Source organism: Microcaecilia unicolor, chromosome 1 (genome assembly GCF_901765095.1).
Source record: "Microcaecilia unicolor chromosome 1, aMicUni1.1, whole genome shotgun sequence".
NCBI classification, from domain to species: Eukaryota; Metazoa; Chordata; class Amphibia; order Gymnophiona; family Siphonopidae; genus Microcaecilia; species Microcaecilia unicolor.
The window spans coordinates 75,863,052-75,881,700 of record NC_044031.1 but is presented as its reverse complement, the minus strand read 5'-3'; the positions used below and the strand labels follow the sequence as shown (position 1 = coordinate 75,881,700).

Sequence of the window (18,649 nt, the reverse complement as noted above, 5' to 3'; positions counted from 1 at the left end):
TACTACCATGCTTACTAATAATGATTCTGTTATAGCTCAAGGGACATGAGATAAATGTGGAAGAAAAGATGGAAGTGAGTTCTAGATGGGAAAAGAACACAGGAGAAATGGAAAGAAAGCAGAGGAGGAGAGGAAAGTATTAGGAAGATCAAGAGGGAGAAGAAAGCAAGGGAATGTGAGGGAGAAAAAAAAAGAAGGTAGAAAAGTGAGAACACACAGGTAAGGCGAAGAAGGGGAAGAAAACTGGATAAAGATGGGAAGACAATAAGGGAAGTATGAAAGATTACTGGAGACATAAATAAGCGGGTATAATGGCGACCTGAGTATGGGATAGAGAGACTGAAGAATCCACCATGTGTTACCTCCACATTTTCTCTCTTACATTTCTGCTTATATTTTATGTAGAAACAAACAGCACATTGTCATGAGAATCTTAATACTCAAAATGTCCTAAAGCAGTAATGAGCTACATTACTAAAAACAAAACAATGAGATCTTTCTAATAGTGTTATCGGTACTGTGAGAAACCCAAACATGATCATATTCATACTTGGTGAAAATTCAAGACTTTAACTATATTACAATAAATGAGTCCCCAAATTCAACCTTCATATTGCTAACCATTGTAGATACAGCAGAATATTTTAATTATAAAAAGTCTGTAAATAGGCAATGAAATTATATTCTGTGCAAGGCATTACTAATACTCAATATACAAAACAAAATGATCCTTCCCAACCATTTTATACTGGAAGACAGTATACCCAGAGATCCAATATGAATCAATGTTTTCCACATGAGACCTTACTTATTCCAAAAGTAGTAGGTGGAGAAATTGTTATTATTAATTAGGCTGAAAAACACCTTACAAAAAAAAATCCACAGGATTTAATATCAAAACTAAAGGCGTATTACCTTTGACAAATTAAGTAAAGTAAAACATATTCAGTAAGATTTTGCTCCCAATCTGTGGCAAAACTCCTTGGTGAAAAGAGCATGTTCTGAAGGAAAACGATTCACAACAGCATCTCAAAAGCAGCAATCTGTATTAGTTTATGCCATGAAGCATTAGCTGGTTTCTGCAATCTTGATTGCTCTAATTGACAAGTACACATACCACCCAAAATATTTGCCACAAAACAGAAAAGATATAGTCATTTGTTTACCTTCCTTCTCTTAAAAAACCAAAAAGGAAGATCAAAATTCAACAGTGCAGAGTCCAATAATAATGCAGTTAAAAAGAAAATTAAAAAGTGCATATCCATAAAAATGTACCCACAAAAGTTAAGAAAATGACCAGTTTAAAAAACTAAGGGCTGAAATAAATGCTCTTATGCTATTTTCTAACAATGCTTGGGGGGGGGGGGGGGGGGGGGGGGGTGAAGAAATAAAAAAACCCAGCCCTATGAATCCTAAGAATTAGGTGGGTAAGAAAAACAAACAAAAACAAAAAAGCAAACCAAAAAAAACCCGCAGGAGCCAAGCTGGTCTACAAAAATGCTTGGAGATATCCCCCCACCTATAAAATCTGAAAAACCCTCAACAAATAGACTTAGAAAACAACACTGTGTAAGGAATGGCTACAAAAAGATGCTGCAATTATCAGTTTGCTGCAAAGGGTATACCTAACTGCTTTGCATTTTGTATATGGTACTCCACCTGGTGCAATGTTTTGGAAAGGCAAATTATAAATGAAATAAAATAAATATAATCTGTATGATACAGTGAATTTCAAGTTGATTTTCAGGATTGTACATATAGATTGTATCTTTGACTCAAAAACAGCTTACTTCTGTGCTTTACTGGAATACATTATGCAGCTTTTAGTCAGTCTGAAGTACCTTCAAGAACAGTAGAAGCGTTATTAGTCTCCTACAAGTTTTGCATATTTATATCCACCTATGAAGAATGAAAGGCTGACAAATTGCTAGGAATGGATCCAAAGGTTATACAAAGATTACATACTGGTGCCTTATAGACAGCAATTTCTATTTAAACTTCTATTAATATAGGATTTGTATGTATCTCTTTTCAATTTTACTTATTTGGTCAGGCAATGTACACTAGCATATTCTTTAATAAAACAAGTTCTTATGTCATCAATAGTAATAATCCATTACTATAATCCTTTCAAAAGAGCTTTTAATCACATTATTATGAAAAAAAAAAAACTTAAAAAATCTGAATACTGAGCTTAGCTCTGCCACTCCATCTACAGAATTCTAAATCTTTCTTTTAAAATTAAGTTCTTGAAGACTGACCTTAAGTATTTTCTCTCTCTCTCTACTAAGCACCAAAACTATGTCTGTATGACATTATTAATGCACCTGGCCTAAAACCAATTAAAAACTACTAGGTTTTAATTGTTTAGATAAATATATCGGTTGTTTTCTGTGTTAAGACAGAACTAGATATACCTTAACATAGGCATTTTCAGAAAATACAGTATACCTGATAATGATAATATGTATCATAAACAACTTGTAAAATATTTGATTTTAGGAAATCCTTTTTGAAAAATAATGCTCCATCTTTTCCTTATATGCAACCATCCAAAAATTCAATGCTGGATAAAGGAATAGCTATTATAATTAAACTATGTGCCATAAAATCAGAAGTAACAAAAAAGGGAGGAGAAAAGTAAAGAAATAATTGGTATCACAATCATCTAGTTTTTAACCTGCTATATTATAATTTCTCAAAGTCAGCATTGTGAAATTTATGGACAAATAATACACAGGTCCAAAAAAATGTATTGACTTACTACCATCTTTATAAAAATTTGAAGAAATACACAAAAGCACATTAACATTTATGGAATTGTATCCATTCAACTTTTTAGTGAGACACAACTAGGACAAACCTCAACAAGTAGGTAAAATATCACCTAAGTGTGAAGAATGTGAAACATCTGAATATAAAAGTCTGATATTTATACTTTACATCAAATAAACTTTTGTAGTTCCTTCCAAAGGCATGATGAGAAAAGAACAGAGATAATGGTTGCTACAGATCTTCTCAAAAGTTGTCTAAGATGGCTTCCACTCAACAGTGTAGTATTGGAAGAGTACAGGCATACTATAAACAATGTACCATTGTAGATTTCCTTGCAGGGAGCCGAAATGAACAAAAACTAAAACTTTTATTTTATTAGTTTATTCAATTTGGTTGTCATCAACAAAAATGTTAGTTTGAAGATGACACCATACAGAATAACTTTTGGTTGGTATTAGTTATGATTTTTTTCCCTAACTCACGACCATTTTTATGAATGTCAAAAACCTAATATCCATTAAAAATAAATATATCATGCTTTCTAAGGTCATTATTATATTTTTAGATTAACTTCACAGGTAGTACACTATTGTGATAAATGGAATACTTCCGTAAAACATTTTCAAACATCTTCCAGTTTATTTTAAGTTGACTTTTGTAGTCAGGGAATTTTGCAGCTGTTAAATCTTACCTGCTGTTAAAGCAAACACTAGGGGATCATTATGGGGCCCTTTTACTAAGGCGCGTTGAAAAATGGCCTGTGCTAGTGTAGGAATGTGTATTGGATGCGTGCAGGTCCATTTTTCACACCTGCAAAAAAGGTCTTTTTTTTTTTGCCAAAAATGGACGTGTGGCAAAAACAAAATCAGCACACGTCCATTTTGGGCCTGAGACCTTACCACCACCCACTGACTTAGTGGTAAAGTCTCACGCGTTAACTGGGAGGTGATCGTCAGCACGTGTATACTCCCGATTACCGCCCCATTAGCACAATATGGTAGAAAATAGAAATTACTTTCTGTCGCATGTTTTGGACACGCATCAAAATTAGAATTACTGCCCAGGGCAAGCGGTAGCCAGGCAGTAGTTCTAACTTGACACGCTTTGTACATGCATAGGCACCTACGCATCTTAGTAAAAGGGTCCCTATATAAGGAAAGAAAATGTACAGATCAACTCCTAGATTCTGCTATTCTTTTGATAATGATTTGTATGATGCTAAAATGTTGTTATATTAGTTTTATTGAAAGAATGTTGTTATTGTTCTTTGCTTTACATTCCCTAGTAATTTATGCTTACCTAACCAGATTTTACACATTAACGCACTACTAAGTTTTCTCATTTACCTTATATCTAATTCTAAACTCAATATTTTTCAAGATTATTCTGTTTCTTTGTGATATGTAAGCTTACTGTCATTTATAACTGGTTTAGGCAGGCACTGGGGATTTGGGGGGGGGGGGGGGGGAAGGAGAGATAATTGAGGATCCTAAATTCCACAACTGCACTGGCAGCTTATAAGGAAATGCTATCTTAAACTACACCATGAAATCCAACTATCTTTTTTTGGATATATGCACCATGCTCAGCCTCGTTACTTTGAGTAAGGGTCTCTGTCCAAGAGTTATATTAGAAAAATAGCTACCCATGTAAACCTAAGCTGTGTATCTAGAACCAAAGATAAGGTAACCATGTTGTTAAATGGCAATTACCTCTCACTTAGGTTCAAAAACAAATGGGGATACTACCATCAGGTTATGATTCTCAAAACCCCCAAACAATACATAACGCAGATGAAATTACATAATGTGTACTGTTTGTATCAATGATATCGTAAATCACCATGTGCCTGGGAAAGTATATGCTGAATTAGTCCAGGTGTCTACCCATAATGGTTTCCACTGATCCCAAGTGCTGAATGCCTCGTATACTGAAATGAAAGTTATCAAATAAAACAAAAAAAAATTGGACTAATAATTCATTTCTTAGCTAGAGTTTTTATAAGTTAACATTCTGTTCCCATAAAGAAACACCCAAAAGTCAGTCAAGAAAGAAATGCATTGTTAGTCCAACAAAAAGGTATCAGTGCATCTATTTTTTTGGTTAACTTTTAATTCCGTGTGTTCAAGTTGACTAAAATAGCCACCAAACTATTTTATCCTAGAGTAATGTATATATGATCCCATATATTGTAGAAAAGCAATGTTTGTATTAGCCAATCAGATGTGAGTGCAAGAGGACTTTATCTGATGAAGAAACTTGAACTTTACAGTGAACATGGCAGTAGAAACAGTAAAAAAACAAAACAAAACAAAAAAAAAAACACCAAAACAAACAAAAACAAAGCAAAGCTAGAAAAAAACAAACAAAAAAACAAAACAATGTCCATGTTCTAAGAGCTACAGTCACCTTAATGGAGAATACTATAATTGCTTTCAGCCTGCAAATTAACTCTCCTATTAGAAAATCTTGTCTTCTGTGTGGCCAGCTAGTATCACCTGCAAGTTACAGTGACCTATCGCATGCGCTCTCACTTAAGCTTTTTATCATCTGACCTTTTAAGACAGAATAAATGCAGATATTTCATGCATGTATTTCACGCCCCATTTTATTATCACTCCTCTATTGTATTACTACACTATTTTAGTGAGCAACTTGCTAAATATAGTATTTCACAATGCAAAGCAATTTATGAAATACCATATTTATTATAAAAGCAGTATGAAGAATCAAATAAATTATTTAGATAATATGTATCAATGTTGTCAAGTTAGAAAGAAAGCTATACATTGGATAGCTATTCATTTCTCCCTACTGTAGAACTTTTAAAAAACTGTATTTTTATCATGCTTATACCTACATTAAGGAGCATGTTTAATAAACATTAGCAAGTGCTAACCGCCACCATGTCCATAGGATTCAACATGAGCACAGAGCCAGACAGCACACACTAATGTACATTAGGGTATGCTAATGTTAGTTGTAAACATGCCTCTGTGTGTCAAAGCAGACTGAGTGCTGGTTTCAAAAATTCACAAAAAAAAAAAATCCAAACTAGATTATTTTATTTTCATTATTTGAATTTTGAATGTAAAAGAAAAAGCATATGCACTATTACTCTAGCTGAAATATAGCAACTAACCTATCAAACTAAAAGGCAAAGGAAGAATTAGCAATGAAAAAGTTTCATAAAATGAGAGGAAGCAAAGGCACTTTGCAAGGTTTAACAAATATTAATCCCAGTGATTTCTTCAGAATTATATCAGAACAAAAACTGAGCCACATATAATGGATCTGCTGCCATTGCAATTCATGCATGGTTAACACAGATTTTCTAGCTGCCATCTGCACACATTGCAGAATAACGTCCTTCAAATTTTCTTTATGGATAATAATTTTCATGTGTCACATGAAATAAGTAACCAAAACAATGACAACAGATGTCTTCCCCTCACCAGTACAACTGTCAGAGACAATGTCTGTGGAGTACTAAACTATCCATGGTAGATATTGAATCCTGACAAGGTACAGCATATTGCTGCATACTCCTGCCTATTCTACTACTTTTCTCTTACGTAAGCTCCATTGCAGCCATTGGTTACTACTTCAATACTCTATTGTATTTCTGGGTTGTACTGTCGAGATTTTCACCTTCTCTAAAACAAGAAAAAGAAAACCATCTTTTATGCTTACACCATAATTTAGTAACCACGATAGGGGAGCGGAGAAGAGACACTGGTGGAAAGCCTCATGGAGAACATGTGCGGAACACCAAATTGAAGGTGTACTCTTAAAACACAGGTGGGAAAAAAAAAAAAAAAAAAAAAAAGATACCTGAATTTTTTTTGAACACCTTGAATACTTCTGCTACTCTTTTTTCTAAAGAGTGCTTGCTCATTGTCAGTAGTTCACTGTATAATCTTGCATATGGATGTGTCTGGACAGTAACTGCATGGATTAATGCTTTGGGAAGTTAAAATTTAAGAGCTTAATAACCTGTACAGAAGATAAGAGCAACCATTATCAAGTATTCTTTGCTATGAAATAGCTTAATAATTGGTGGCAGAAGTTTTATTCACAATTTAGCTCACTGTGATCACACAGTCTATCATGAAGACTGAGGTCCACATGCATCATATGCATTCTTAGAAAACAAAATACCATAGTTCCACGCAGTTAGAAGAGGACATGAAACCGTAGTAGCAGTACATAACAAAACACCACTCTGACAGATCCACTGAGTTCAGTGCTTGGTGAATGAATCCTACTGCCTTCTGTTGTTCCACAGGTCAGATGTACAGGTCTGGAGATTGTAAGGTTCCACACCTTCTTCGTTTCACCACTGCATCTTTGCCACGTACAACTCTGAGGTGGCTTCTCTCCTAGTTTGAGAAGGTGTTCAGAAGAAATCAGTCCGTAATAAGCGACACATTGATGTGGGACAAATCTATCATATGCCTGTTGAAAGTCATTAAAAAAATTGTCAATTTAAAATGTGAACATATCATACATGCAGCAGAAAATGCAATCTTGAATATCACTGTATGAACACTGAAGAAAAAAAGATCAAGAGAAAATATAGTGTTTCAGCCATTAGTCCAGTTCATACTCCTACATACACTGCAGTTTTCATAAGTACATAAGATGAGAAATAAACATCATCATAAATTCAGATATTATTGCTTTTTTCATTCATTTAAACTGATATCCTTGTAGGGGGTCCCAAATTATATTCATAGTTTATAACCATTCTACGGTTTCACAAATGATGGGCACTGAATGAACCAGATCCCACTGTGTGCAATATTAACACTGCATATCCAATGTATACAGGCAAAACAAGGAAGTTATTAAAATGCATGTAATACGATAGTCGTTCAAAAGTTAAGCTCAACAATATACACTAGTATTAGTCACTTATTCTCTTTTCAATTGTTGCCTTAAGAAAAAGAACTATCAAGACCAGAGATTACCAAACTGTAGGTTGTGACAATCCACGTTTGGGGGTCATAACCTAGATGGGCTCTCTGTAAGTGCATTCTTATTCTGCACTTCCTAGGGGTCATACAAATTTATTTGGCTATGATCATAGGGTCACAGCCACAAAAATATTGGTAAGCTCTGATCTAGACCAGTGGCTCACAAACCTGTTATGGGGGTTGTTCAGTCAGTTGGGTTTTCAGGATATCCACAATGAATATCCATGAGATACATCTGCACATAATGGAGGAAATATACATAAATCTATCCCATGCATATTCATTGTAGCTATTTTGAAAATATAAATGGCTCAGCATATGTAATTTCTCTCTTGTGTATTGTGTAACTTGCTAAGAAAAACATATGAATGAAAACGTGTCAGAAGTTATCATTTTTCTTTACTTTCATCATCTATACTATATAAAACACTAGAAGTGATTATACCAAAAGAAGAGGACTGTATCTTTACTCCTCAAAATCTACTAACTCTGATCCTTCTGATTCATTGATTTAGTCAGTGGTTCATCCAGTGCAGATCTTCATTTACTCAATTTTAATTTATTTACCTTGACAGCACTGCAATGCTGCTAATATAAGCATGTACACTGTTTCACAAGAAACACTGCATGTAATATGCATCATCATAGTGCAAATGATAAGAAAAAAATAATCTTGCAATTTTCTTGAAAAATGGAAATCGGTGATAAAAATGGATTAGGACACTAATATTTTACTGCTGGAGGCCTGGTCCTTCAATTTCACAAAAAATGCCAGCATACCCAAATAAAATGAGTTTGCTGGTCATAGATTTGTTTTTTCTCTCCCCAAGGGACTGCTATCTGTCCATATCTCGATAACAACCACCTCAGAGTTAATTTCTGGTTATCAGACAGCAAAAAGAAAAGCTAGGATATGGTTAGTGATGACAGATGTACTGACACAACTATGTACAGATCCAGTATAAAGCCTTCATATGTTGTGTCTGGACAGCATAAGTCTAGTTCTTTTAGGTTTTCTTGTTCATTCACAGCAGAAAACAAATAGACATTTAATAAAAAAAGATAAAGATGAAAAGATAAAGATGTCATGTGAATAAAGATATACACAAATGACAGAACTGTCAAGATAAAAAGTTGGTGAACCCATTTAGGATCATCTGCATTTCAGCACGATTTATATTCCCGATAGGTGAGAAAGATAATCCGCTGAACAAATAACTCAGACAGATGGAAAAGAATGTGAAACTCTAGTTTTCTTTGCACACACTTTTTTTTTTAAATTTTTTATCAGATGCTTGAATAACTGGGTAAAAATAAACCACCCTGCAGGATCTATTTGTACAACTAAGTTAGGGCATTCTGTTCTATATAAGTCAAAAAGGTTTAGAGCTTGGTCTTCACCACAGAAGTCGACAGAAACTCATCATGCCACAATTAAAGGAAATTTCAGAGGATCTAGGAAAAGAGTAGTTAATACCCAACTGCCTGGACTCCGAAACCACCCCTAGTCTTAAACTTCCCACTAAACTGTGCTGGCTTATTGGCTTTGAAATTCAAAGTACTCATGCCTACATCCCCCCCCTCCCCCTCGGGCACATTGTAGTGTTGTGCCTGTGGGTGGATGGAGGAGGGAGGCATAAGTATTTTGAATTTCAAAGCGGACTGCTAAGATGTGTTATAAACGGAGGTACAGCTGTTTATATTAATAAGTGACACTTTTTATAGATCAACATGAGCAGAAAACTGTTTAAAAACACACACACAGCTGCTTAAACTTGTGAAATCACAGAAAGACAACTAACCAGACAGACTACAGGTCAGAGAGAACTGGTGAATTCTAGTCTAATGTCCTCACCTTTCAACCCTTCAATCTGCCCTATTCACAGGACATACTGGTGGGGGGGGGGGGGGGGGGGGAGATACTTCCCCCCCCCCCCCCCCCCAGGTCTTGAAACAGTGTACTTCTCTCCCCTCCCGAGACTCCCTGGCATTGGCAAGCATTAGCAAGGGCACACACTATGAAGGCAGCAAGTTCCACCGAAATCCCCTGCAGCCTTCAGGTAAAATGAGTACACTTGTTAGTAAGCCTAGAAGTAATTTCTTTCTTTGGGAGACCCGGGAGACTGAAAGACAGAAAACAAATCCTGCAGTAGAAACAGCAGCACCTTAAACTCTGGGGATTCGGGAAAGCGTGTGAGAAGCAGAAGAAAGGGGAGGGAGGCAGAGCTGTCGCCCCTTCCTGTCATCGCCAGAGTCTCCCCTCCCCCTGGCCCTGGGCAGAAGATCATTGAAACTCACTCTCTCCCTGCCTGTGGAGAGCAGGAGCTACTGTCAGTTCAGGTCCCCTCTAGAGCTGCAGCTTTCCCCTGAGCCTTTTGTTTATTGCCCTCTCTCTTTCAGAAAGGCTTCCTTGACTGAGAAAACTTGGCCAGGGGCAGAGGCTACTGCAGGAGGAAGCCAGAGAACTGAAGTTGAGGCAACCCAGGGTGGGGGTGTCCTCCCTCCCTCCTGTGTTGCCTTGGCTTCAGTTCTCTGGCTCTCTCAAGTTCCTCCTTCCTCCCTTTTCATCGCTATGGACCGCTGCACCAGGGCAGGCACATGTAAATTGATTTGTGCTGCATCGCCTAAATAGTCCTGTGCCGACTTAGATGCGATTGTTTATGTGAATTGCGAGCTCATGGTTCACATAAACGGTCAGGTCTAAGTCAGCGCAGGAGGAGGAAGTGACTTCCTCCCTCTTCTTCTTGCCATGGGAGCTGTTCTAGAGTGCTGAACAACCGGCTCGCAAAATTCATAAAATATTAACAACTCGTGCGAGCCGGCTCCAGCACACCATTGTATATACGCCATCTACAAGCATCCTTCTAAAACCATATCTATTGTTTACAAAGTGAAAAATTGAATCTATCCAAGACAAGTCTTCCAAAGACCGCTTCAAAAAGGTAAAATCAGAAAATCAAGCAAAAAGTCACAAAGAATTCCAGACTTACATATAAAGATCTGCAGATTTCTGTTGCTGCAGCTAATGTTAAGGTTCAAGTATCAATCAAAAGGAAAAAACCTGAATGAGAATAGTGTTCATGGGAGAATAGTTAAAGGGGGGGGGGGGGGGGGGGTGTTCACCATATCATCTGGAAGACCCATAAGATTTCTGGAGTAATGTTCTCTGGACAAATGAGTAAAAAATTAAACAATCAGCTGAAATTAAGAAATGTTTTGTTTGGTAAAAACCACATACTACCTTCTAAAATTAAGAACCTCACCCCACCAATATACTTCACAGTCAGGATATTTTGATGCAGGGCTGCTTTGTACATCAAATGCTGTACAGCTTGCCATCACGAGTAAACCATGAACAGAACGTTAAATCAGAACATTCCAGAGAAGAACATCAGACCATTTGTGTGTGAGCTGAAGCTAAGCCAAAAGCAGATCATGCAGCATGACAATGATCATAAACATTCAAGTAAAATACTAAAGAATGGCTGAATAAGAGATTGTATGCTTTGCATTGGTTTAATCAAAGTCTCAAAAAACCCTATTGAAACATTCTGTCAATGTGGAAACTTAAATGCGTGAAACCATTCTTCCCGAGGGAAACATTTCACAACTTGATACAATCAATTGTACTAAGCCATATAGACTACTGCAACGGAATTTATGCGGGATGCAAAGAACAAATTATAAAGAAACTTCAGACCACTCAAAACATGGCAGCCAGGCTTAAATCTGGAAAAACTTGATTCGAAAGCGCCAAACCCCTCCGAGAAAAACTGCACTGGCTCCCAATCAAAAAACGTATTGCTTTCAAAATCTGCACTCTGGTTCATAAAATTATCTATGGCGAAGCCCCGGGACACATGACAGACCTCATAGACCTACCAACCAGAAACACAACAGGATCAACACGAACATACCTAAATCTCCACTACCCAAGCTGCAAAGGACTCAAATACAAATCAACCTATGCATCCAGCTTTTCCTACATAAGCACACAACTATGGAACACATTACCAAAAGCCGTGAAAACAACTTATGATCACCTAAACTTCCGGAAATCATTAAAAACTAACCTGTTCAAAAAGGCATACCCTACCGACCCAATTTAAATGCCTGTACCCTGCAACACAACGAAACCAAAGCTCATAATGGACATATAATAACGCTTCCTCTCTACGATTCCCTAATGTGTCTCTGTACACACGAACCTTATTCTACCACATTACTGTATTTGTTCATACCGGAATTTGCGAACGCCTTTATGGTACTATGCAAGCCACATTGAGCCTGCAAATAGGTGGGAAAATGTGGGATACAAATGTAGCAAATAAATAAATAAAATAAAAATATCTGAAGCATGCTGTTCAAATATAAGAGTTGAAACTATTCTGTAAGAATGATTGGGACAGATTTCCTCAAGGATGATGTGAAAAGCTGTATCAGTTATAGGAAACATTTACTTTGTTATTGCTACTTGAGAAAGCGCTACCAGTTATTAAATAAAAGGTTCTGTATAAGCAGATGTGGCCAGCATACATGGAAAAATTTTAAAGAGAAAGTGTGTGTATAATTTCCCTTCTAAACTATTGTTTATAAATGCAATCAAGCAGGTACACATATATATTTATACTTGCTCTGGAATAGTCATAAACACACATATGAATGTTTGCTGGGATATGGATCTATATTTTGCAGATCCCTAACTCTACTACAAAGAATGCCCAAGTACAATCATTTTCTGCATATATTTTCATAGGCATATATGCCGTCTAGTTTTGTATGGCCTGCTTTACTATGTGCAAACTGGGTTTCACTTTTCATGTTGGTGTCTGATATAGAAAGTTTCTCCAAATGGATTAGTTGTGCGCATATCATGACAAAAATTAACCTCACTCCTAAGCCAGGGTATATGAAGTATCATCACAGTCTCTCAAATTTACTGCCAATACTCGCAACGGTACTTGCATTGTGCCAAAGAGAGCATCTTTCTGGAGTTCATAAGATGTAACTTATCCAGGTGCGCTTGGAAGTTCTTTTTTTTTTTCCTGTGAAGACTATAGAATGATGTTCCACATTATTTGAATTCTGCTTTGAAAAACTATAGGCCGAGTCAAGTTTTTGATGTAAGATACATGACTGCATACAGCGAACATACTTACCTGTAACTGATATTTTCCAAGGATAGCAGGCCATTCATTCTCACATGTGGGTGAGGTCATCCATTTCGCCTGGGGCAGAGCTTAAAAGAGCACACACAGTGTCCCCATCTCGAAAGAGCAGGACCATCAGTACAATACCACAAAAAGGGGACAACTCCAAGGGGAAGTCGGAGGGTATGCGAGAATAAATGGCTTGCCTGTCCCCGAAGAATACCTACTACAGTATCTTTGCTTTTTCCAAGGACAAGCAGGCCATATTCTGACATATGGGAATCCCTAGCTACCGGGTTCACTGAAAACAACCATAGGTCAACTGGGCCTTGCAATGGCGAGGATAAAATAGTAATTAGCCTGAAATTATATACAACTGGGTGAGAATGAATCCTGGAACAGAACAAAACAGACCTGGGGGGGGGGGGGGGGGGGGGGGGGAGTTGGATTTTAGACCCGAAACAAATTCTGCAGAACTGTCTGTCCAAACCGACTAATGAGTTGGGTATCCTGCTGAAGGCAGTAATGAGATGTGAACGTGTGGAATGAAGACCTTGACCTCAAGTGGGCTACTGACGCAGCCACGGCTCTGACATTGTGATCCTTGACATGACCCTCAGCTAAGCCTGGGCATAAGAGAATAAAATGCAATCTGCCAGCCAATTAGAGATTGTGCGTTTCCTGATGGCAACCCCCATCCTATTGGGATCAAAAGAAACAAAAGGCTTGGTGGACAGTCTATAGGGCCTAATCCGTTCCAAGTAAATAGCCAATGCTCTCTTGCAGTCCACGGGTGTGCAGTGTGCTTTCACCAGGATGGGCATGTGGTTTGGGAAAGAATGTTGGAAAAACGATTGGTTCAGGTGGAACTCTGACACAACCTTAGGCAGGAACTTAGGGTGCATGCGAAGAACTACTTATAATGAAATTTTTCATAAGGTGGATCTGCTAACAGGGCCTGAAGCTCACTGCCCCTACAAGCTGAATTAACAGTCACCAAAAACAGGACCTTCCAGGTCAAGTACTTCAGATGTCAGGAATCCAGTGGCTCAAAAGGAGCTCTCATCAACTGGGTGAGTACGACGTTGAGGTCCCAAGACACAGGCTGAGATTTGACAGGCAGCTTTTTAAAAAGCAAATATCTCATGAAGTGAACTAGAGGCTGTCCAGAGATGGGTCTACTCTCTACAATGCAATGGTTAGAACTAAAAAAACTGCACTAACATATAGTAACATAGTAAATGACGGCAGATAAAGACCTGAACGGTCCATCCAATCTACCCAACAAGATAAACTCAGTTTACACGGTATGTAATACTTTATAAGTATATCCTAGTTTGATTTGTCCCTGCCTTTCTAAGGGCACAGACTGTGGAAGTCCACCCTGCACCAGTTTTATTCTCCAAATACCGGCGTTGCCACCCAATCTCCGCTAAGATTCCATAGATCCATTCCTTCTAAACAGGATTCCTTTGTGTTTATCCCACGCATGTTTGAATTCCATTACCGTTTTCATCTCCACCACCTCCCGCAGGAGGGCATTCCACGTATCCAGCACCCTCTCCGTGAAAAAATACTTCCTGACATTACTCCTGAGTCTGCCCCCTTCAACCTCAATTTATGTCCTCTAGTTCTACCAACTTCCCGTCTCCAGAAACGGTTCATATGCGGATTAATACCTTTCAAATATTTGAACGTCTGTATCATGTCACCCGTCTCCTTTCCTCTAAGGTATACATGTTCAGGTCGGCAAGTCTCTCCTCGTTAGGTTTGCAACGCAAATCCCATACCAATTTTGTAGCTTTTCTTTGCACCGCATCCAGTCTTTTTACATCTTTAGCAAGATGCAGCCTCCAAAACCGAACACAATACTCCACGTGGGGCCTCACCAACAACTTGTAGAAGGGCATCAACACCTCCTTTCTTCTGCTGGTTATACCCCTCTCTATGCAGCCTAGCATCCTTCTAGCCATGGCCGTCGCCTTGTCACATTGTTTCTTCACCTTCATATCCTCCGACACCAACACCCCATGGCCTCTCTCCTGAGTCGAGCTTACTAATCTCTCCCCTCCTATTCGGTATCTCTCTTTTGGGTTTCTACACCCCAAATGCATCACTCTGCACATCTACAGCCAGAGCTGGAGTTGAAGGCTACATTCAAAGGAGGAGCTGCGCTCAACCTTCAAAGAGGGTCCTGTGCCTACTGTTCAGAGCAGGAGCTGTGCCTCAAAGACACAGAACGAGAGGGAGCTTCACCAAACATCCAGAGATGAGAGAAACACACAGAGATGGAGGTGTATTCACCCAACAAAAAATGGATCAGTGCCCAGCTGGCACAGATGTTGCTGCAGCCACTCGGCATAGCCAGGATAGTATCTAATGAGTATCTACTCAGATCTGGAGCTGCTGCCCCCAGAAACAGAGGACCACCCCCCAACAGAGGCTGTAGAGTGCCAGGCAGCCTAGAGGGAACTTCAGAGGGCCTCAAGCCCTACACCCAGACATGGCAAGGCATACCATCCCATAAACAGGGCAGCATCCCACCGCCAACCATGGAAAGGTGCTCTACCTCCAAGAAAAAGCTAAGCTCCTTACCAGAGACAGAGGAGAGACCCATCTCCCTAGCAAGAGGTGTGCCTGACAGGCTAAAACGGAGCCGCACTCCCTAAACTATGACGGAATAGTACTCCACCTTCAGAGGAGTTGTGGGCACCCCCATAACAGGGGTTGCACTCTCCAACCACAGAAGGCACTATGTCCTGCCTCCAGTGATGGGCCTCCCCCGTCTCCCAGATGGGTTGCGCCCACATCCAGAGATGGCATTATGCCCTACACCTCCAAAGACAAAGCTGTGTCCCTAGACTGAGGCAGAACTAAGTCCTGGAGTCTGTAGTGGGGTGTGCCTGAGAAATGGAGACAGAGTCATACCTCCAAAGAGGCTCCACCTGCGAAGAGGGAGCAGGGCTCCACCTGCGAAGAGGAAGCTGCACTTGACACTCGAAGATGAAGCCTCCAGAAAGACTGAATTACCAAACAATTTTAAAAAATATGAAAATATCCAGTGCTACAAATATTAGTATTTAACCACCTCACTTTATAAAGTTGCAGTGGTGAAAAGTAGGCTCTTTGCAATATACTCCTGATATTTTCACCCATATTCCAAGAGGCCAGAGAGAGGAAATTTATGTTTATGCACATTGGTTCTTTTTAGCTACAGTTTTAGAGAATGTTCATAGGTGTCCCATATAAGAGGCTTGGGGATAAGCCTCCCCAAGACTGTCACCTTCCCAATCCCTTCTCTTCTGTGGGGACTGTTGTCTTTTTGGGTTGGCAGTACTGCCCCTGAGGCAGCAGTAAAAACAAGGCAAAGATGAACGGCACCAGTTTCCTCCACACGTCGCTGCTAGTTCTGCTGGTCACACCCCATTCAATGTAAGCTTCCTGTTTCGGAGGGGTGTGACAGGCAGAGCTAGCAGTGGCGCACAAACTTGTCCTGTGCGTCTTTGCCTTGATTTTACTTCTTCCTGTTTCGAGCATGCACTTGCAAGAGGGTGAGTGGAATGGAAACTGGGGAGAAGAGAAAGCAGGTGATGCAGGATTGGGAGGGGGAAACCAGAGAGATGAGATAATGATAGAGGAGGTGAGAAAGACAGAGAGAAACACACGACAATGATTGAGATAAGAAAGACAGAGAGAAACACACAGAGAACGGTAATTCTTGATGGAATGGGAAGAGATGAATGAGTAATGTTGCATGGGGCAGAAGAGCTAGAGAGAGGGGTAATACTGGATGGGGTAACGCTAGATGAGAAGAGAGACACACAGGGTAATACTGGATGTGGGAGGAGAGAACAGGGTAATGCTGGATGGGAGAGAAGAGATAGAGAGACATACACACAAGGTAACGCTGGATGGGGGACAAAAAACATACAGAGAATGGGGGAAAAGAGAGAGATGGGGCAATGCTGCAGGGGGACAGAGAGACAAAAGAGATGTTTGATGGTAGAGGGAGATATGGAAGAGTAAATGAAAGACTGGGGAATAAGAAGGGGAGAGCCTGGCTAAGGGAAAGATGTGGCAGATGAAATTTAATGTGAACAATGCAAAGTGGTGCACATTGGTAAGACTAACCCAAATCATAGTTACCTGATGCTAGCTTCCACCTTGGGGGTCAACACCCAAGAAAAAGATCTAGGTGTCATCGTAGATAATATGCTGAAATCTTCTGCTTAGTGTGCGGTGGAAGCCAAAAAGCAAACAGGATGCTAGGAATTGTTAGGAAAGGGATGGCAGGACAGACCGAAAATACTATAATGCCTCTGTATTGCTCCATGGTACGACCTCACCTTGAGTACTGCATTCAGTTCTGGTCGCCGTATCTCAAAAAAATATAGTGGAATTAGAAAAGGTTCAAAGAAGAGTGACCAAAATGATAAAGGGGATGGAACTCCTCGCATTTGAAGAAAGGCTAAAGAAGTTAGGGCTCTTCAGCTTGGAAAACAGATGGATGAGGAGAGATATGTTTGAGGTCTACAACATCCTGAGTGGTGTAGAACGAGTAAAAGTGAACTGATTTTTTTCTCGTTCCAAAAGTACAAAGACTAGGGGACACTCAAGGAAGCTACATGGAAATACTTTTAAAAGAAATAGTTGGAAAATTTTTTTCACTCAACAAATAGTTAAGCTCTGGAACTCTTTGCTGGAGTATGTAGTAAAAATAGCTAGCGTATCTGGATTTAAAAAAAGGTTTGGACAAGTACCTGGAGAAAAAGTCCATAGTTTGCTGTTGAGACAGACATGGGAAAGCCATTGCTTGCCCTGGGATTGGTAGCATGGAATGTTGCCACTATTTGGGTTCCTGCCAGGTACTTGTGATCTAGATTGGCCCTGTTGGGAACAGGATACTTGGGTTAGATGGGCCATTGGTCTGACCCAGTATGGTTATTCTTATGCTCTTATCTATAGATGGAAAAGACTGGATAGTAAAAATTAATGAAACCCAAATGGACAGTGAGGCAGAAAAATAGGTAGGAGGGGGAGAGAAAATGAACCATTGAACAGGAGACCCTGGAAAAAGAGATGACAGGACAGCAGTAACCTGAGACTGGGACCTACACAATTGGAAAATTAAATTGCCAGACAATAAAGGTAGAGAAAATAATTTTATTTTTACTTTAGGGTGAAATGGTGTTGTAGCATTGTTAGTTTATTTTAAAGGTTAATAAATTAAAATTAACAAAAAAAAACAAACAAAAAAACCCAGAAAATAAGGTAACATATTTTCATTGGACTAATTCAATACATTTTGACTACCTTTCAGAGTTCAAAATTGAATCCGTTCTCCAACGCTCAGTTCCAGCGGGGTCGTTCTCAAACAGTGAGGTCCCGACGGACTCATCTCGCACCAGCTTCCTCTGGAGACCTTCACTGTGTCCCAATTTATCAGGGTAATCTTACGATGAGTCAGCCAGTGAGCAATTACCCTGACAAACTGGGACACAGTGAAGGTTTCCAGAGGAAGCTAGTGCGAAACGGGTCTGTCGGGACCTCACTGTTTGAGATTGACCCCGCTAGAACCGAGTGTTGGAGAACAGACTTTCAGCATGACTCGAGATAAGTGCCCTCGACAAATGCACATAACATTGTTTCCCTATTTGGGGCTAATTAATGAGGGAATTTTGAATCGGGCGTTGAATGGGAGGATTTTTAACCTATGATTACTTTTAAACTGTGTGCTCCTCATCT

The 18,649-nt window shown here is 39.3% G+C and overlaps 1 protein-coding gene across 7 annotated transcripts in view; it reads right to left on the bottom strand.

Moving 5' to 3' along the window:
- Positions 1-3,853: 3,853 nt before the first annotated feature.
- RBM33 (RNA binding motif protein 33) overlaps positions 3,854-18,649 on the bottom strand; it is a 453,495-nt gene continuing 438,699 nt past the window's right edge. For all 7 annotated transcript variants that reach the window (XM_030198521.1, XM_030198536.1, XM_030198551.1 and 4 more), the window contains one exon: positions 3,854-7,233. Coding sequence is in view for 1 of the 7 variants with exons in the window: in XM_030198551.1 (XP_030054411.1) it covers positions 7,185-7,233 (49 nt within the window). In the remaining 6 variants the exon portion in view is untranslated. The remainder of the gene's footprint in view (positions 7,234-18,649) is intronic.